At 39.9% G+C, this 21,311-nt stretch overlaps 1 protein-coding gene across 2 annotated transcripts; it reads left to right on the top strand.

The window, feature by feature from the left end:
• Positions 1–223: 223 nt before the first annotated feature.
• TMEM106B (transmembrane protein 106B) lies at positions 224–20,027 on the top strand. 2 transcript variants are annotated; one of them, XM_076331419.1, is made up of 8 exons: positions 224–321; positions 3,636–3,857; positions 6,890–6,953; positions 8,218–8,377; positions 9,171–9,311; positions 9,401–9,450; positions 13,321–13,374; positions 14,137–20,027. In XM_076331419.1, the coding sequence occupies exons 2-8, from the start codon at positions 3,638–3,640 to the stop codon at positions 14,273–14,275; spliced, it is 828 nt and encodes a 275-aa protein (XP_076187534.1). In that variant the 5' UTR covers positions 224–321; positions 3,636–3,637; the 3' UTR covers positions 14,276–20,027. The 2 variants fall into 2 exon arrangements, with proteins under 2 accessions (XP_076187534.1, XP_076187535.1); XM_076331420.1 differs by lacking the exon at positions 224–321 and adding an exon at positions 615–775.
• Positions 20,028–21,311: the final 1,284 nt, after the last annotated feature.

Raw genomic sequence — 21,311 nt, 5'->3', positions numbered from 1 at the left:
CAGCAGCAGCCGCCGGCTCGGCGCCCAGCGGCGAGGGGAACGGTGAGGGGAACGGTGAGGGGAACGGTGAAGGGAACGACGGGGACCCCCGCGCCCCGGCCCCCGCGGAGAACAGAGCGCAGCCCCGCCCGCGGCCGACAGCGGCGGGACGGGACGGGACGGGACGGGACCGACGCGGCGCCGCCCCGCGCCTGCGCACGCCCCGGATCCGGGGTTTAGCGCCGGGGCAGCTGCGTCGCACCTGGAACCTCCGGTCCTGTCGCCCCCGTGCCCGGCGCAGCCCGCTCTCCCCCGGCTCGGCCCGCGGAGCCCGCGCCGCAGGTGGGGAGGGTCGCTCCAGCGGCGGAGGGGAGCCGGGGGACGGCGGCAGGCCTGGGGCGGTAGCCGGGCCGAGCGCGGCCTGCGGCTGCGAGGCCGGCGAAGCTGGGCGCCGGGCGGGGGGCCGCGGCGGTGGTTCGTGGGCTTCGGCGAGGCCTGGGCAGGCCGACGGCGGGGCCTTGCTTACCTCCGGGCGGCCGGGGCGGCTGCCCGCGCCCCTCCGCGCCGAGACCCCCACCCGCCGGCCGGCCGGGTGCAGGGGCCCGCCCGGGGCAGCCCGGCAGCGGCCGCGATCGCCGGGCCTTGGTCCGCACCCGCCGGCTGGAAACTTCGCCATGTTTGCGAGAGCAGCTGCCGCTCTGGCTTGACGGGCGAGAAAACCCGTAAATCTCGAGGAGGTTCTTGACCCTTGTATTTTTGGCAGCGCCAGCTTTACCGAGCAGGCTGTGTCTGAGAGGTGGGTCTCTGAAGGGGTCGTGAAAGGCAGCACTGGAGATGCCTGCCCCTGCTGAGCGAGTTTGTGACTGCCAAGTCATCGCTTTATCTTGCAGCTTTCTCTGTTTCGGAGGAGCTTGCGGTGTTTGTGCTTAAGCCACAGCTGACAGGGCAGAAGATGGTCGCGCTTAAAAACCTTTTGCTGTTTTGAAAAAGAAGTAGGTTTCTAACCTCAAGTTTATATATTTGCGTATAAGGGCTAAGAATACCACCCCAACTCTTTGGAGAAGAATAATCTAGTTTAACTCTATAAAGTTTCACTGAGTTTATAAACAAAAATTTTTTTTCCCTGAGTCTTGCATGTAACTCAGGATGTGGTGGTTCTGTGTGCCTAGGACACTTTTTGGGTTTTATCTGTGTACTATCATGCTGCAGTGCCATAGCAAGCTGAAGGGCACATCTTAAACAAAAGCCACTTACCACAACGTTTTTTAATTTACCAAACTCTTTCTAACAGACTGTGAGTTCAAGGAAACTCCAGACAAGTCCAAGGAGACTGGAGCGTATACATCAGTTACGAGGGAGAGACTGGCTCAAAGCATAGCTGTTAAGGAAGTAGGGTTTGTGACTTTGGTGACAGTATAGAGGCTGTCACATATGAAGATGATATATTCTCAGAACTACTACTGTTCAGCATATAAGTGCTGGATAGAAGAACAAAGTGTTCTTGAGTTTTGGTCAGCTGTAATAAGGTTCAGTGCTTGGTTGGGGGGGGGAGCATGTTGGAGGAACACATTTCACTTGAAGGTGGTTGTCTGTTTTCTCATTAGTGAACTGAGATATATCTCCTAAGTGGCAGTAGAACAACACTATTAAATTCTAATTATTGAAGCTCAGGTACAGTTGGCATTGGAGAATACATCTGCATTAGTATTTTAATTCAGATAACGAGTGTGCTCTTGAAATGCATTCCCAGTCATCCTTGCTTGCTGCACTTTGGTTCACGTCACAATGTGATCTGGGAGTGCATAAATTTTTTTCATTTTGGAAGAAGCTAAAACTAGAAGGTGCACTTCAGTTGTCAGTGGGTGTTGTCAGTCTAGACAAGAGGTAGTATGAAGTAAACACACAAAAACTTGTATAGTGTGGATGTTGGATCCTCAATAACTGTTTATTTCTATGGAGTTGCTGCTTGTTCTGTATTTGGTTGTTAATGTAGACATAGCCTGAGCCTACCATCAGTGGAGCAGGTAAGTTGAATGCAGTTGTAGCACAACAGCACCAGGGATTGGTCCCTAAGCTTTCAGACCGGTAACTGTGACAGCTATTGCCTAAGCTGCAAGACTCAAGTTTCGTAGTGTGAAGGCTGTAGGTCAGCTACAAGGAGAACAGTAAGCAAAAACCCAATGTGGAATAATCGTCAACATTGTCAACAGCTTTTTCAGAAAATTTTTTTTCAATAGTTCAATAGTTTTAATTTTTCAATTCAACAATTTCCGTTAGTGAACAGCTCCCAAACTTAGAATGTTTAAACAGTGCTGTAGCAGCATAAGGATAAATAGTTTTCCTTCTTGTAAGGGTTTAATGACTTAAATGAATAAAATAATGCTGCATATTTGCTGAAACAGTAACTGGGACTTGTTGGCATTTGTTGAATTACTTTTCCCCTCCTACATTTACCTAGCCTTTGTGGCAATATAATGAATTCATGTAGTGCTTGTGTTACCCTCACCATATCTGAGATCTTTCTGTTCTGTCTTGAGTGGTTGGTTTAAAATATTCTGACTTGGTTAGCTCTCTTAATCTGCCTCTTAGGGCTTCCTTTCTCAGTGAATCAGCATGGTAATTACCAGCAGCTGCTTTAAAAATACCACTTACAATGGAAAAACTGAAGTTTTGCATACGCTTTTTAAATCATCCTGTTCCCCAAGACACTGGTGAATTGAGTGGCTGGTGTCTCTGTGTTAAGTAACTAAAATGGGTTATGGGGATAAGCTGGACAACTGATTGCCACTGCTGTACAGATTTATTTTTTTAACTTTGAGTTTGTTTTCCACCTGTTGCAAATTAGGAAGGTTTCCACTTGCATCACTTCATTACAGCCTTTAGTTTCAAGTGTTCTGTGTTTCAAGGTAGTTTCAGTGTCATGGCTGAAAAGCTACAGTAATGAGAAAATTTTAAAATTTGCATAGGTAGCAAAAATGCTTTTGTAATTAATACTTCATTTTTAAAAAGTCTTTATAAATGCTACGTATTGCCAGCAGCTATGTTAAAGTAACTCCTGTTTTTTCCTTGACTTTGCTGTGAATCAGCCCTCTTTTGGGTTAAAGGGAATCATCAGTTTATAAACACCTGGAGATTTATATTTCTAGCTTGGAAACTAGTAGCTGATCCTGTGTTCTCGAAACAAGTCCAACCTAAAAAGCTTATTAGAATTGGGTCTGTAGTGTGTGTAGAATCCACTGAAAATTGCAAACTTGCTTTCTAGAGCCCAGTCTTGAATTTTTTTTATACAAAGTTTAATGTGTTGTGTGAAAGTCTGTACAATAACAGTCCTTTGAAAAGCACTGCTAAACTGTTGCAACCTTTTGCCAGCAATTGTACTGTTCTAACTCAAAAGCCTCTCACCGATCCCCCTTCAACCTGTGTGTATTGGAAGATCTGAGCAAAGCTCCCAGTTAGTTCAGGTTCTTACAGCTTGGGATTGACTCCAGCTTGACAGGGCCTTAGCGCTTTGCAGGTCTTAAGGGATCTGAACAGAGGGCAACGGGAGTCTTGTCGGAGTAATGACCATAGACTAGCAGTTACCTAATGCGGAGGAATAAATGCAGGCCATATTTGAATCCTTCTCCCTGAAAGCTTTCTTCTGACTTTTATTTTAGACATGGGAAAATCACTTTCTCACCTGCCTATGCACACGTGCAAGGAAGATGGCTATGATGGAGGCACAGTGTCTGATAATATGAGGAATGGGTTAGTTCACTCAGAGTCACACAATGAAGATGGCAGATGTGGAGATGTATCGCAGTTTCCCTATGTGGAATTTACAGGAAGAGACAGCGTCACCTGCCCGACTTGCCAGGGAACAGGAAGAATTCCACGAGGTAAGTTTTCTTTATTTCTTTTTTTAACCTATAAATTTACCTCATAACCATGTGCAGTCGTAACTGTAATAATCCATAACAAATAGCTCTCCTAGTCAAGGTGAAGTTTTTTCATCTTTTTTACTTTTTAGCACTAAGCAGTTTGTTATGATTACACTGGATGAATGAAACCAATTGAGTCAGCTTTGGCTATTACCTGTTGGGTCTTCTGTCTGTACAATGCCAGTGTTACTTGCTTCTCAGCTTTAAATTCACACATAACTCTAGCTCTTGCAAGTTGAATTTGCAAACCTTTATTTTTGTGACATTGCGGTTTTTTAACTACCTATTTTAAACTATTTGAATCAATAGATAACTTTGCAAAAATAGCTGCAAATACAGAGAGTGAAAAGTAGACCTGTGCTACAATACGTTTTCCCTGATCATTTATAGTGAATTTTCTGCCCTCGCTGCTGTCAGTGCCCCTCGTTTTCCTTTGCCCTTCCTTTGTCCCTGCTAGGCAGAGGACCCCAGCTGGGAGTTGAAAATATATAGGATCTTGGGCTGTCTCGGGAAGGAGTAGGCTGCACAGCATTAGTCTTCATGCCTAACCGTTTTGTTTGCTTGCTGCCCTCATCCTTTGCTTTTCCTTTTCTTCTAATAAAACATTGAGTTTTATTACACTTCTCTCCTATATGATAAGCCACCTGAATAGCTATTTAGAACAGACCTTTGAAAGTGAATGCAGGATATCTGAAACTGGGCAAAAGAAGAGAGTGGCAAATGCAGTGTGCCAGGGCACAGCCTTCTGTTTCAGCTGTAAGATCTTCCCTTTGATGTGGGGAGGAACTGATGAGGTTTCGTGTTTGGTACTTGTGCTGGTTTTGGCTGGGATGGAGTTAATTTTCTTCATAGCAGCTAGTATGGGGCTATGTTTTGGATTTGTGCTGAAAACAGTGTTGATAACACAGGGATGTTTTAGTTACTGCTGAGCAGTGCTTACAGAGAGTCAAGGCCTTTTCTGCTTCTCACCCCACCCCACCAGCGAGTAGGCTGGGGGGGCACAAGAAATTGGGAGGGGACACAGCTGGGACAGCTGACCCCAACTGACCAAGGGGATATTCCATACCATATGATGTCATGCTCAACATATAAAGCTGGGGGTGGGGGGAAGCATAGGTTTTACCAGAACTCTTATCTAAAATAGATTATTGGGTGTAAAAGCTCTCAGAACTGATTTTGACTAGGAGGTCAGGAAAATTGACTGATGTCTGTGCCATATTGTCCTTGTACATGTGCTTCAGTCAGATTAGGTTCTGGTATATTTCACATACTTCTGTCTCACCGGCAAATAAGTGGCAGGGGCACAGGATATTTAAACAGTTGCAAATATCAGAAGAGGTTTGTGTTTTAGCTGTTAAACCTTGTACTATGATGTATTCTTTGAGTACCTCTGAATTCAGCAAATTTGAAGTGTGGAAAAGCTATGCAACTAAAAATTATCTTAACTGAAAGACTATAGAGAAGGAAGTTTGTTCTGGTAGCTTGCTGACTTGAAATACTTGATACTATCAATGGCAAGTTTTACTCAAAATAGTGCTAGCTAAAATGCAGTAATAGCGGGATTCCTATGTTCAAAAGCTTACTTCTTTGACTATAGGATTCTTGGATATAATACTTAGACAAATGTGAGTTAATTTATTAAGCATTTTGCAGTAACTATTAAAAATGCATGGTGTCCATACATTCTAATGAAATAATGTGATTAAAGCTAGAACTTTACATGAGTTATTAGAACAAGTAGGGCTGTCTTTTTAATTATTTTTCAGTACTTTGGGGGGGGGGGAAAATCATGTTTGGAGCTTTTTAAGGGGAGAGGGGAAAAAATTAAGTGTTCACAGAATGACTGTATGACTAGTAGGGAATACTGTAGCACGTGATGTGATGGCTAAACTGTAAAATAAACACATGAAATTGTGTTTCGTTACTTCGACAGATTTAGCTTTTCAGCATGATAAAGTATGAAAGTAGGACGGTGCTGTTTTGTTCAAAGGTTGAAGATGCTTCATTGAAGCTGAGATGAAAATCTGTTTTAAACTGATAGAGGTTTTTTAGAAGGTTGATGTTACTACTAACTGCTTAGCATGCTTTGCTCAGCTTAGTGATTCAGCATGGAATCACTTCTAGGTGGTTGATTAGCTGAGTGATAATGCTGGTCAAATTCTGCATTTGGCTTAAAAAATGCAAATCAGACTTCGTCTTGAGGCTTCTCTGTTCTCATACAGATGAATCTCAATTCCATTTTCTTGTACAGCAAAGAGCAAAAGCTGTAAAGGCAGATGTAGTCCATGTATTTTCAACAGCTCATCTGTGCTTGTGTTTTTTTATTTCTATTGTTAAGATATCCCCCTTTTAAAAATGCTGTCTAGTGAAGTAACTTGTTGCTTGGAGAAATTCCAGTAGATACTTTTTTGGCTTCCAGGGTGCTGCAGCTCAGTCCCATGAGAAGTGGTTGTATATACCAGTGATTTCCAGAATGCAGTGTATATATAACTTGTGTTGCCAAAGCCACCCAAATTGATGCATGTATTTGTTCTTAAACAAACCTGACTTCTGCTTTTCAGAAGAGTACATGTAGAATGCCTTCTGGAACAGTTCTTGCTGCCCGAGCTTCTGAATGTTTTTTCCTATGACTTTATATGGTCTGGCATAGAGAGCTGGAAGCTGTTATGTACCTCCGTTTCTCTCGAGGAAATGGTGCCAGAGGCATGCTGCCTCCTGTGCATGTATGCAGCACAGAGGCAGTTTGTTGCTGTTTTGGTCTTTGTGGGCTTGGCGTTTTTTCCTCTGTCTTGTATAAGCCATGATCTATTTCAGAAAGTGACATAAGCTACAGAAGTATTCCACTCGGGCCTATCTGGAATTTAAATGTTTATCTTCAGTGTTTATTCTTTGGTGCCCTTAAGTTATAATGGGCAGTCTTTGTTTGAAGTGACTGCAACAATACTTACTCTTTGTTTGTCTAAATTCTGAAAGGGTGTTTTTGTTTCCAGGGCAGGAAAATCAGCTGGTAGCGTTAATTCCATACAGTGATCAGAGACTGAGGCCAAGAAGAACGTAAGTTAATAGTTAGTTCTGATATATGAATCTAGAATTAATTCTTCTCTCCTAGTTAAAATTCAGCAATTTAGAGGAGATAGTGTCAAGAAGAATCAAGCAAGTATCACTGGAATGTTTTCTTGCATTCAGTATTTAAAGAACCCTGCTCGTGAGTAATATCAACCTTAACCTCTAACGCTTGGAGAGTTATGTATTAACAGGTGTGCATACTCCCATCACAGTATGTCTTATGAAGCTAAGTAACACTGTATAATCTCTTCATGTAGTTATTTATCTGAATGTCTACAGTAATTATGCAAGAATTTATCACTCTGTAGCATCTTAATTGATCTAAGCAGATATATCTTCAGTGTTAAAGTCTGAGTAAAGTGATAACTTCTTTGGGCCACTACTACAAAGTAAGTCGCCTAGAAATTCATTTGTAAAGCTCTGAGCAGCCAGCAAAATCAACAAATTCATCACTCTGATATAGAATTTTTTTTTTCCCTAGGATCTACTTAAAGGTTTAATTACAGTGCTCAGGGCTTCTTGTTCTGATACTTTTTGGTTTTTTTCTTAATGTTTGGATGTTTCTGTAGTAAACAGAAATGAGTACCAGGGAAAAAAAAAATACGGTAACTTCACATAATACTATCCTGGATCGTATATCTGATGTAATAGTAGTACAAATTCGAAACATATTACTTTAGTGTTCTAATTTTGAGATAATTTGAGCTGCAGTAGAGCCTTTTATTTGTGTATTTTTAATTCTCTCTCACACACGCACGCACCCCTTTTATATTAGGTTAATTGTGAATTTCCTGTTCCTTAGCAGGAGTCTTAACACTTCCCTGAAAGTCTTTTATGACAAAGAATCTCATGTAAGGCGTACAAGAGCTTTATTCTTCTTTCTGGGTGTGTTGTGCAAGAGTCCTGCAGAATAGGGACAAAAGTTCTGCTATAAATAAATTTTAAGAGGGAAGTGCTTATGTTTCAAAGCACATAAATATTTACTACTTCCATTTTCCTCTTTAAGTTACAAATGTTGGGATAACCACATGTTTTGAAACTTGATTTCTGATGTACATACAAGAGTAACATCTCTGAGACATAGACATGAAGTGCAGCATAGCTTTTTTTCCCCTTTGGAAGCTACTGGAAGGTAGAAATAGACTGAACTAGTTGTATTGACTAGTCATGCTCCTTATCACTTAAAAGAAAATAACATGCCACTATTGTTTAATGTGCTTTTGAGACTGAAATGTGCTCTTTTTTCCTCCAGAAAGCTCTACGTGACTGCTTCTGTAATTGTATGTTTACTGCTTTCTGGGCTGGCTGTATTCTTCCTGTTTCCTCGCTCAATCGACGTTGAATACATTGGTGTGAAGTCAGTATATGTCACTTATGAACAGGGTAGACGTATAATATATCTAAATATTACGGTAAGTCTAGCTATCTGTTTGGATGTTTGTAATGCATAAATGCAACAAGAGGTGCTACTGTGACAGTTTAATATACATAGAAATTGTGGTCTAACTGGTAAGCTTAGTTAGTGCCTTAAGAAATACAAGCAGATACAATGACCAGTTTGAAAAATGTAACTGGACCTGCTGTGGCTGGTTCCTGTAGCTATAGCTAATAGAGGTGTAGTTGCAAGCTACCATTGGGTCTTCTGTTTTCATAGGAACAGTGACTTTGAGTTCTCTGCATTACTTTTGGAATAAAGTGAAATGTGGGGTGTGTGTGTATGTAGGAATATTATTAAATGCTCTCCTGGTATTATGCATTTGTCAACTGGTTTTGAGGAAAAATGATATCTTATCCACCTTAAAACTTAAAGGAGTTCTTTTCACGTGCTTCTTGATTTCTTGGTAATGCAGTCAATACAGGATTGCCTAAAGACTTTTGGTAGAGTTCCTCATTTTAAATAAAGCAAAACAGCCATGGGAGAAAAGGATCCTGTGATAGCTAAGTTTCCTGGAACGAATAATTGAGGATAGGAAGAAATGGTCAGTATTTGCAGTGGAGGGAAGTTGTGCAGAAGTTTGTGCTGTTTGATATATTTGCAAAAAAAAAAAAGAGAAAGGGGTTAAGTGATGGTCCCTTCCCCCCAATCCTAGAAGGCAGGAAAATATACTTGCATAATTTCAGGTATTACTGTCTCAGACACAAATTTAAAAATGTGTGCTTATCAAGATATGCAGAATGGATAGCTGTTAGTGTTTTGTTTTTCAGAACACATTAAATATAACAAACAACAACTATTACTCTGTTGAAGTGGCAAATATCACAGCCCAAGTTCAGTTTTCAAAAACAGTTATTGGCAAAGCACGGCTAAACAACATCACCAACATTGGTCCTCTGGATATGAAACAGGTAAATAGGATATGCTTTCGAAGTTGAATACATGTTAATCTTTGTATATAAATCTACTCACTTGTGTTTTCATTGCTTTTTTTTTTTAGATTGACTATATGGTGCCCACAGTCATACAAGATGAAATGAGCTACATGTTGTAAGTATACTCATCTCTAAATATCCCATGGGTCTTATTAAAAATTACGATGGTGCTAAAAATGACTTTTTTCAAAGCCAGAGGAAATGAATTTGCAGAGGCAAATTGTTGTGGCATTTTCTTTGTGTGAGTTCAATAGTAATGAAAAATACTTAAATGGTGGTTGTTTCAATAGTTTTATTTAGTGGCTTGCTGTACCTGGCTCTCAGCACTTTGAATGGTATCTCTATCCCAATGTTTTAGGCCTTAGCAATAGCTAGGACCCGCTGGTTTGGGGGACAAAAGTGCAGGTGTGTGCCCTAACACATTCCCTAGTAACTTTCCCACAGATTTCTCTGGCGGTAGAGGGAATTTGTGTTTAATTCTATACAAATTAGGGGCTAATTTGTATTTATTTTCTTCAGACCATGTGTATACAATGGTAAGCAGTGTTTACAGCCTTTTCTTTAAACTTTCAGCTGTTTTATTCATAGCTTCTGAAAGTTCATTTGACCAACAGACTATTAGCTCAGTATATCTTGGTAATAAACCCAAATGTTGGTTCTCTTACACTGAAATGCAGACTGAACAGAAAGAGTTAACTACTTAGACTTCAGGTCTGTGTGTAGTTCCAGTGGATGCCAACCCCTTTGGGATGGGAGAGAATCTTACAGCTTTGAAGTGTTGGAATAAATTGAAATAGGTATGAAATAGCAAATTGGGCACTAACTTTAAATAAGCAGAAAGTGTTGTACTTCTGGCTGGTGAGGGGTCTGGAGAACAAGTCTTACGAGGAGCGGCTGAGGGAACTGGGACTGTTTAGCCTGGAGAAAAGGAGGCTGAGGGGAGACCTCATCGCTCTCTACAACTACCTGAAAGGAGGTGGTAGCGAGGTGGGTGTCTGTCTCTTCTCCCAAGTAACTAGCGATAGGACGAGAGGAAATGGCCTCAAGTTGCGCCAAGGGAGGTTTAGATTGGACGTGAAGAAAAATTTCTTTACTGAAAGAGTGGTTAAACGTTGGAAGAGGCTGCCCAGGGAAGTGGTTGAGTCCCCATCCCTGGAAATATTTAAAAGACGTGTAGATGAGGCGCTTAGGGACATGGTTTAGTGGGCATGGTGGTGTTGGGTCGACGGTTGGACTCGATGATCTTGGAGGTCTTTTCCAATCTTAATGATTCTATGATTCTGTCACCTCTTAAAGGCACGTAAGTTAGCTTTATGTAAACACTGAATCCTGTGAATCTGCTCACCCTTTGGATGCATGAGGAATAAATAAATGTGGCCTTCATAGAACTCATGCTGATACCTACCTAGTTGTGTGTTTGGTGCAATAATGCATTGAAACTTCTTTCATGGCCAGTACTGTGGCCTTAATTTCAGCAGTGCTGTTGAGAGTCTGTTCCCGACAATAGCTGCAACTTTTAACTGCAAGCTGGTGACTATTCTTAGAAAAACCTGGATGACTTTGGATGTGTAAGGAGATGCGGACAGGTAAAAGCTGCTCTGCCTGTGGCCTGAACTGAATGGATTTCGGGCTCTTCTGCTTGATAGCTGCAGCATTGGCAATAGTGTGGAAAAATGATGCGCTCGCTGGTCCAGCTCGGAGGTAGATTGTGCAGTCTTGGAGTAGAGGCAGAGAAAACGTCATGTGTCAGTGCCAGTAGTCTGTAATGTGGACTTGCCCTCCTTCGGGACCGCAAGTGTTTGTGAACGTTACTAGAAGAACAGACTAATAGGTGATTTGTACATATGTGCGAATACTCATTGCTTCAGCACAGTGACACTAAGCATGGGCTATAACTGGTAATAAGAGACCCATAACTAGAATTTTGTGTCAATTCAGGATCTAAGTTCTTGTATGTACTAATACAGCAAAGTCCTACTACTTGTAAGTAGCACTCACTGGCTTTGTTGTGATGTGTTTAAAGTGTACTAAACAGAATTTGAGCCACACACAAAACTATAGCTTTTCATTTTCTTCAGATTTTCTGTATGTTACACAGTTGGTATTAGTTGACCTCCCTGACCTGTTGACAGTTATTGTTGTTGATGGTTTCTGCTCTTTCACTGTATTGTGAGTCTTGAAAGCCTGGGTTTGCTGTATGGAGCAACCCTGGAGACAGCAAGTGAGCTTCCTTAGTTGGAACACCCAGCCAACATAGCTTCAGCTGGTCTTAGTGGAGTTTTGTATTTGTTACTGTGTTTGGGTTTTTTCTCCACATACAAATACTTAACTTCCCAGTGAAGGCCCTGGGATAATCTTTGTAATACAGATAGTATTGTAGAGATCGAAACACATTTCAGTGTTTCCCCAGCTAGTCAATTTAGGCCTTGTGTTAGTCATAACTAGCTAGTTGTTTGGATCTGGAGAGCAGGTGTCCTGTAAAATCAGCTTAGGTTGAATACAGGAGATCTTAGACACCTGAAGTGTCTGCATACAGTCATCTGGATTCAGCAGACTTGTATGATGAAATCAGCATCATACAGGGCACTTCCACCCATTTATTTTAGAGAGCTGGCTCAATGTGGAGTTCACCTTCAGTGTAGTTTCCTAGCTACGGTTTTGTGCTGTGGTGTGTTTGGGTTGGTTTTTTTTTTGGGGGGGGTGATGGTGTGTGTGTGGTTGGTTGGTTTGTATGTTTTGGGGTTTTTTAAACAGATTTATTTCCAGATAATCTGGACTTAAAAAAACAGTATGTTGGTGTTGTACCTCTCTGCTTGTCAGCTGGTATGTGCTGTTGAATACGAGCTGGCTTTATATTATGTTACAGGTTGTCTGTATTTTTGGATTAGAAAACTACAATAACTGAGAATATCTGGCATTATGGTCTAACTAAATCCTGTTTTAAGCCTAGCAGGAAAAAAAAAATCAAGATATTTGTCATTACTATAGATACCAATATAAAACAACTTTTAATACTGAACTGTTTTATTTGTATTTTCATATAATTTGAATCACCTGTGTTCACTCACTCTTTAATAGTTCATCATACGTTTGTTGGTGCTGGGGAAAAGAATGACAATGGCATGCAAATATTGTGGGTGGCTGCCATGCAATCTTGTTGCACTGATCACATGCCTTTCATTCCAGAGCTGGTAAATTTGTGACCAAGAGCAACTGATTTAAGGAGGGGGGGAAAAGTATACGCTTACATAGTGCTCTGTATAACTGGTATGTAGGTGCACGTCAGAAAATGTAAGTCTGAAAAGGTATCTTGCAAGAAAACAATAAATCTGACAATAACTTCAAAATCTCTGCAGATTGGTTAAAGGTCACTTTGCGTAATACAGAAGTGGATGAGTGGAGAAAAAAAAAAAGGGACTTTCCTAAGTTCTTGATATTTTTGAGCAAGAATAGCAAGCCCTCAAGACTTTTTTTTTTAATAGAAATTGCTACTTTTACATGAAAAGCTGCTGAAGTTGGCATAACATTGATCTCTTGTTGTAAATTTTCATTTCTATGTATAAATTTGATAACATGAAGTGAAATTTGCAAATTATGTCTATATCCCTTCATAGTAAAAGTCTTTATCAGTGACGAAGCGGTATTGACATGCTTTAATGTAGTTGTTCCGGTTAACTTTGGTTAGCTTCTGAAAGATGGAGTGACCACTGTCTCACAGAATGCTTTTGTTGGCAAGCATTACATGTAAGCAAGCACATGTGAATATAATTCACGTGAAAGCAAGACTATGTATATAAAAGTAGACCTAGGTGAGTATACAGTCACAGGCAGTGTTTTTGAAGAAGTATTTTAGTTGCCATTGCTAGCAACTCTATACTCTCTATATACACAGCAGAATTTCCAGTTGAAGCCACGATTCTTGCTTTTTAGATAATTACCTGTAAAAGCTTGATGCAAATATAACAATTGTTTTTCTTTTTTGCAGTGACTTCTGTACTTTAGCATCTATCAAAGTGCATAACATAGTAGTGATGATGCAGTAAGTATGGAAACTTCCTATTTGTTGGAAACAACTTTAAAAGCCATATAATTCTCTTTGAAATATTACTCAGAAATAGTTAATTCTGGAGTCTGTGCATCATAGATAAAATGAAATCAACTTGCTTTCTAGTGTAGTAGCTTCATAGTTCTTGAAACTGAACTGTGTCTTTTGACAGGTTCTGGTAGTGTAAGGACACCTGAATAGGTGGAACTGTTACTACTGTATCTGCTCTGCAGTTGGGCTGTAGCCATGGAGCTACTAAGGTCTCATAGTTTGAAATGAGTTTGTATATCAGCCACTGTTAAAAAAAATTGCTGAGATCTTCATGATCTTCAAGTGGTTACAGGCTTCTGGTACTCTGCCAGAGCCTGCTTTTCGTGGCTGCGTAAATAGCAGCATGGTGGGGTGTTTGGGTTTTGGAGGAGGGGGAAGGTGTAGACCGACTGTGGATGTAGCTTCTCGAATCATCATTTGCTTTCTCCCTGCAAAGCAAGGTATTAATGAGTAAACCTCAGCTTTACCATCATCTTTAGGAAAAAAAGTCTGTGCTCAGGAAAGCAAGTGTCTTTCATGGAGAAAATCTGAAGTGGTAAACTAGTATTGTTTTAACTTTATTTAAAACTTTCTTCTTAATAATATTATGTATTTTGTTCCAGAACTTCTTCCTTAAAAACCCTAGTAACGTAGAAACACTCATCCCTAGAATAGGGAACTGAAGTCCCTTACAAAACAAATCTCTTCTGTTTTTGTCTTTTTAAGAGTGACGGTGACAACCTCTTACTTTGGCCACTCTGAGCAAATATCCCAGGAGAGATACCAGTATGTGGACTGTGGAGGAAACACAACCTACCAGCTGGGCCAGTCAGAATATTTAAATGTACTTCAGCCTCCGCAATAAAAGCACCTGTTGGTTAGTGTGGAATGACTGCTGTTGATGCTTGCAGAGATCCTTTGAATAGGACTTGTACTATGTGGAGAGTATGTGCATGTAAAGCGTAGCGAACGTGGTGACCTGTTCACTTTAGATGCAAGGAGGGAAAAGGTGCAAAATGTATATAGATGCACTTGTTAAATGTTGTGTTTTCCCCTTCTGTTTGCTTTCTATTACTGTAAACACTTCTGTCGAGTTGTGTGGTGGGAGGGAGAGGGGGAATATCAGATTCTTGAACTGAATTGGGACCTTTCCTTACAGTGTGGCACATCACTTAGAGTAACTGTGTGTATGTCTGTGTTTAGGTGAAATGTGAGCATTTTAGAAAAATTGATACTCATAAATTTTAAGTTTATACTTCAGTTCTTGATATTTGACTATTGAAACTGACAGTATTACTACTTAAGTAACAAGATTACTTTGAGGTATCTGGGTGTGAAACTTCTCTTAGTAAACCAATGCTGATAGTTCTTTATTTTGGGATTCTACTTTTTATTTGCTATACGTGATTAGAGGTGACATGCAGTCTGTGAAAGCCAGGGAAGCTCTCTTGGATGACACTATACTTGAATGTTCAACTTCTAGAATCTGGCATCTTTTGATTCATATTCCCTCCTGCTACCTCTGCGATATTATAAGGAGAATGTATGTTGTTAGATTTAAAGTTGGGTTTAAAAACAAAACAAAAACCAACCCCTAGAATCATTACTGACAAAGGAAAAATTTAAGACTGTTGAAAATGAATGGGTAAAGACTCTGATGGCGTCATTCTACTTTGTTTTTTAGTAAACTTTTGAGTACAGCTATTAGAATCAAGATTGTGCAGTTGGAACTAGGTGGGGAAACTGTTTGAGCATGGGTTTGGGCAGCTTGATGTAAATTTTCATCATTTTTGTTTTAATGTACTGTGTATCTAAGCTACTTGTAAGTGTTAATATGTTGGGGCGTGTATATTTAGTGTGCAGGCTCAATAAGCAGTGCAGTAGTTATCTGAATCTCCAGAGCACGCACAGTTCACATCAAAGTTATGTAAGGGAGAATAAAGCAATTCTTTCTCTGAGACTAAATGCCGATGTAATCATGCGACTGACTTATAACAAAGCTGTTAAATAGTTTCAGCAGGATAGTTTGCACAGTGAGAATTTCTGGGGTTATTATCAAACATGGTGATTGTAACTTTTGGGTCCAAAGTTGCCTGACTTCTGAAGGCTGACTGTTCTGAGGGTTAGGTACAAAACTTTTTAATTAACTAGATTAGGATTGTTTTATTTCTGAATTAGATAAGATGCAGCTGTAAGAAGGTATTATTGAGACTGTTGCATTGTAATGAATAATATATTTTTTAAAATAGATGTTGCAGTTTTTATGCTGCCCATCTCCTGGAAATAAGCTATATAAAATGAATTAGCAATAAACACTATGGAAAAAGGCTGCTGAGTAACTTCTTGCAACTAACAATCTCTTATGCTCCAGTACTTCAGTGAAGGTACATGTCTTTATTACTCTTTTCTTTATCAGCCTTTCTTAGGTGGACCTAATTGGGTGGGTGGGGGAAAGAATGTTGATGATGTAAGACTGATTTAAAAGAAATTAAGTAACCATAAAAAACCTTCCTCTGTTTGAATGCTATGTTTGAATTACTCAATGTCTATGAAAAACTTTGGAACTTAAACTGTCAGTTTCATGTAATTGTTGGTAAGATGAAGATGTCAGCTTTTGGCTTTGGAGGACTTCTGGAACTGGAATAGTCAATTCTGACGACTTACTGTAGTTACATTCTGAAAATTATTCTTGAATCTGGGTACTTAAAAGTAAACATTCTTTATTACAGCTTACAATCATAAGAGAAACTAATTCACAATTGACTCTAATCTTCCTAGAGTATAGATGAGGTTCAGTCCTGTGGCTGATAAAATGCACGCAGAAGCTTGTCTGATGGTCTGAGTGTATATATAGGTGATAACTAAAGACCAGGATAGTGGGGAGCTGATTAGAAGCAGAAAGGTAAACTCTACTATGTTACCTGTTGTGGAAAGACTTGTTTATATTGGAGGGTAGGGAGAGAATTCTGATTTAAACCATGTCAGACCTGAAGTCAGCCAGCAAGTGATATGGGTTTTTTCTTCTAGGCCTAAGTATTTACACTTAGAGTGTTGGTTTTGTTTGTTTTGGGTTTGTTGTGTTTTGTTTGTTCTTTTTCAACTTAAAAAAACCCCCAAAACCAAGAAAACTGCTCTAGGCAGGTATTTATATCAATTTAAAACAAATTTTTCTTCAAAGGATAAAAGGTAATCTAAAATAACTGGAATGGCACAGTGATAAAATTATTTGGTGACAGTAGCGAATGCTGCTTGAACAAGCGTGGCGGGGGGAGGTTACACTGTTTATGCAGCATTGAGACTCGGACTGACCTTTGAAAGTTTGGTAGACATGCTGAACAAAATACGTACTTAAATCTCTGGACCTTATGTTGCATGAAATTCTTGGTATTGGCTAATGTAAAATAATTATGAGTGGAATTATTCTTTCCGTGAATGTGGCAGAAGGGGGAAGATACAACTCTTATTTTTGATGTCTGTCATCTGGGATATGTAATGGATGTAGACTTACTGAATGACTAAGAGTTCTCACCTTAAAAATAAAGGCTGGAGTAAAGATCCTATTGAAGAATCCTCAAGTTAAGTCAGTTACAGGAAAATCAAAAGCTTAAGGTTCCACGTGTACTAGTATGTCCTTGCGAAACTGTCAGCATATTACTAACCAAACAAGGCAAGATTTTGAACTTACCTGCTTATCTGAAGAGATGGTATATTAAAATTAATAGTTAAGACATCTGTTTGAATACTTAACTTAGACTTGATTTTCTGTGGCTGAGCTTGGAAACATGCTAAGGGAGCAAAGGAAGTCAGTATTAACTCATATAACTTTGTAAACAAGCTATGAGAATAGATCCGAGTGACAGACCTGTAATTATTTCACATTTATTTTTTATCTTATTTTAAAATAAAAAAGGCAGGCCTTTCAGTTCCTTGTAAATCAGTAAGTACAAATTCTCTCCGGAAGGTCAACTTGAAGAATCGTAATCTTTTTTCTGGTTTGTTTTCCTGTGTGTAAGATGTTTTCTGAAGTGATTCGTATTCCACTTGTAGCTTCCCCATAATCTTCGAATACTATTAAATACATACATACTGGCATTGTAGCGTTGTGTTTCAAGGGGTTTATTTCTAGTATAATTCTTTTCACTTGAATGTTTTGCAGCAATTCCTGTACCAAAACCTGTTGCGCTTTAAAATGGAAGCTCTGTTAGTTATCTCTTAAAACAGTGGTCCAGATGTTGCACTGTAATGGCACCATTGAAAAACAAAACTTAAGGTATTCTGTATAGAATAACTGTAAAATTTCAAAATTATAACCTAAGGTAAATTCATATGGAACACTTAAATGAGTAAAAATGTTGGCTATTTGGCCATTCTGACCTGGAGAACAAAATTACTTTACGTTTTAAATATGATGCTTTAAAAATGAACGAATAAAGCCACCAAACAAACTCAAAGATCTAACCATCAAATATCCATTTGGAGAGATTTAAAGGGAAGCGCTCTTACTAAAAGATGTAGTACCTGACACTTTCTCTTGAATTCCTGGTGTGGGAAAAAGCCTGTAGAAGCTCAGTCATAATCTGTTTACTCATCTTGATATTTAGGGGATAGTTGCTTAATTCTTAATGTTTCATGAAGGCAAGCATAACTATCTTTTTCCTGTGTGGTATAGCTTTGAAGTTCTCAATGCGCTTCTGATGCGTGCATGACCTTGATATTAACATTGTGGTGTTTATATTTTGCAGCCTTATGTTGGCAGACTTAAGTACATGCCTTAGTTGACTTTGCTCCAAATTGTCCTTGAAGTTCTGCAAGTGAATAAGTTGTTGTTGTTTTTTTTTTTTTTATAGTAGTACATTGCAAACATGACTCTGGGCTTTTTAGTGTGTGGTGTATAAAGCTAACCATTTAAGCACTGAGTCTCTCAGTGCTTGGATTGAACTGTTAAGGTCTTTAACCATCTGACTGAAGTGTTGTGCCCTCATGATGGAAAGGATGGTGCCTGGAGTAGTATGAGAGAGATTTTTAGATTCAGAAAATGTTAAAAGAAAAATAGTGTTATTTCTTATTCAGTACTTAAGGCTTCCTTTTTTTGTGGTGGTGATGGGGGAGTTAGTTGTGGTTTTGTTTTTCTTCCCACCCCCCAAACCGGTAGTGGGACATCTATCTGTTCCCAGACAGCATCTTCTGAAATGGGTGACTTGTTTCAGAGTTGGGCAGCTACGTGAACCTTAACATCAGTTGGGCTGGACTTCAAGAGTTAAGAGATAAGTAAGACTAGCAGTAATACCTCTAAGAACTAAATTTTTTACTTGCCTGTCTAACAAAATGCCACAACCCTAGCAATGCTTCCAGGCTTACTGTTACTTCTGAAAGGGAAGGATGAGTAATGTAAGTGCAACCAATGTACTTCAATAACGGACTACTGCAACCAGCAAAACATTTATTAGTGTTGGCCCTGGTTGTGCCAAAAAGTCCAGATTGGGTTTTTTTTGTTTGTTGGCGGGGGGGGGGGAGGAATAAAACCCAAGCCAAAACCCAACCAAAGCATGTTGAAAACAGTAATTTGTGTATCGCAAAAACATCCAGTGTTTGTCTACTTGAGAAGTCACCTTCCTATTTTACCTTTAGCTGGGGAATTCTGGTCATTACCAGAGGGGTAGTTTGGGGTCGTTTGTTCTGCTGCCCTACAGCTTTTGCCGTGTAAACCTGCTCTTCTGCCTGTAGGCAGGCCTGACAGGAACGGTTGTCTGCAGGGAATCTGTACAATTAAAGTTAGTGTCAGGCCCTACAGCGTAGTGTGAGACTGTTCGGTGGCAGTAACATACTGATCCTCATACTGTCCTCTTCCACCAACCATCATAACGGTCTTACAACCTGGATGCATGTGTCTTTTGGGTACTGAAACTGCTTTTGCTTTGTATGGGCAGGGATATTTAGCACCAGACATGCAAGTATATTACGGTGCCTGAATATTTTGGGTCTGACTGTCAGTGATTTAGTTCTTTTTTTGTTTTGTTTAAGGAAGCAAACTTAACCACTGTTAACATCCACTGTACAGAGTGTGCATATAATAGCTTGAGATATGTATAGAAATACTAATGAGTGATACCTATTTTTGTAACAAGAATTGTAAACTGTTGTTCTTGTAACTGTGTAGGAAACAATCTATCAACTTAAGCATGATAAACACTTGAAGTCAAGGCGTATTTGGGAGTGACTTGTAGGACACAGAAGCTATCTTCATGTAAGTTAACTGGGACAAAGGATCTTGTTATTTAGAGGTTCAACACCTGGAGTTAACTTCATTATGAATATGTTTCTAGGCAGGATTGTTTGACTCAAAGAATGATATTAAATTTTCTATTAAAAAAAGCTTGGGTCATGTATCTTTTTTTTTAAACTGACTTAATACTTTTCTCTCCTCCTTCCCTATCTCCCACAAGTTTTCTCCCTATCTCCCTGTATTTTTCCCACAAGCTTTCATGTATTTTCAATGGTATGATTTCAATTTTTGTAACTATTGGCATTCCATGGTGTGAAAACTTTGCAATCTACTTTTTTTTATACTATGTTTTATTGTGTTAAGTCTCTAATAAACTGGAGTATCTGAAAGCGAAGCACCGAATGTGAATGAATTACTCTTGTCTGACTGGACTACTACTGTAACTGAGTTAAAAACCTGGGCTGTTGTGGTAGTTTGACCCCAGCCGGCAGGTGAGCGCCCACCCAGTTGCGCATACACTCTTCCCCCTGGTGGGATGGTGGAGAGAATCAGAAGGACAAAAGCAGGAAAACTCATGGGTCAGGGTGGACAGTTCAATAGGGGAAGCAAAGGTGTGTGCACAGCAAAGCAAAATAAGGAATTCATTTCCTATCAACAGGCAGGTGTTTACAATGGGAAGACAAACACCATAACCCCAAATGTCTCTCCTTCCTCCTCCTTTCCCCGAGCTTTTGTTGCTGAGCATGGTCCCGTATGGAATATCCCTTTGGTCAGCTGGGGGCATCTGTCCTGGCTGTGTCCCCTCCCAGCTTCTTGACCACCCCCAGCCTAGTCACTGCAGGGTTGGGCAGAGTGGGGGAAAAAGAGGAGGCGGCAATGAAAAACGAAGCCTCTGTGCTGTGTGAGCACTGCTCAGCGTTAGCCAGAACACTGGTGTGTTACAACACTGTTTTAGCCACAAACCCAAAACACAGAACTGCATGGGGTGCTATGGAGGAAATGAACTCCATCCCAGCCAGACCCAGTACAGCTATTTACAAAGTTATTTTAAGGAACCATTATTGCCTAAAAGCTTTAACCTTTAAAAGCTGGACAACAAAGAACATGGCTTTGAAACATTCAAAATGCCCGTGATGTTCAAATGTTACAGGTAGTCTTACACAGATGTTTTGGAACACCTTAGTGGGGGTTTTTTAAGGCTTCTCCTGGAGAAACCCATTGTATATTCATGACTGCTACATTGGTTTTCTGATATGGATAACTAATGCGGGTCTTAGTGTGTAGGGGGTTTTTTGGCTGTTTTGTTTCAGTTTGTGGATCTCTTTAAAAAGGCTTATATTTTTTTAAACTAAGTTTAGATGGGAAAATAACTACGGTCATGCTTGCTATTTTCTTTTTCATATAGTCCTTTTTCCTTCCCAGAGTTGTCATAACCATTGTCCAAACTTCCCTATTTGGACAAGTCCTTTACTGAACACTATAAATTGGAGAACAATAACCTTTAAGCAGTATTTTGCAATGTATAAATAAGAGCTTGAAGAGATGTGAAGAACTGGTTCTCTTTTGTTCTACCTGTCAGGGGACAGCAAGGCAAAACTATGTCTTTAGCAGTGAACAGTTTTATTTGATCCAAATACTTCCAACTACATGATTTGGATTCCTCTCCTGTTTTTTCCGT

Source organism: Aptenodytes patagonicus, chromosome 2 (assembly GCF_965638725.1).
Source record: "Aptenodytes patagonicus chromosome 2, bAptPat1.pri.cur, whole genome shotgun sequence".
Classification (NCBI taxonomy): Eukaryota; Metazoa; Chordata; class Aves; order Sphenisciformes; family Spheniscidae; genus Aptenodytes; species Aptenodytes patagonicus.
Note: the sequence above shows the minus strand (reverse complement) of the source record. Positions and strands in the feature narration are given on the sequence as shown.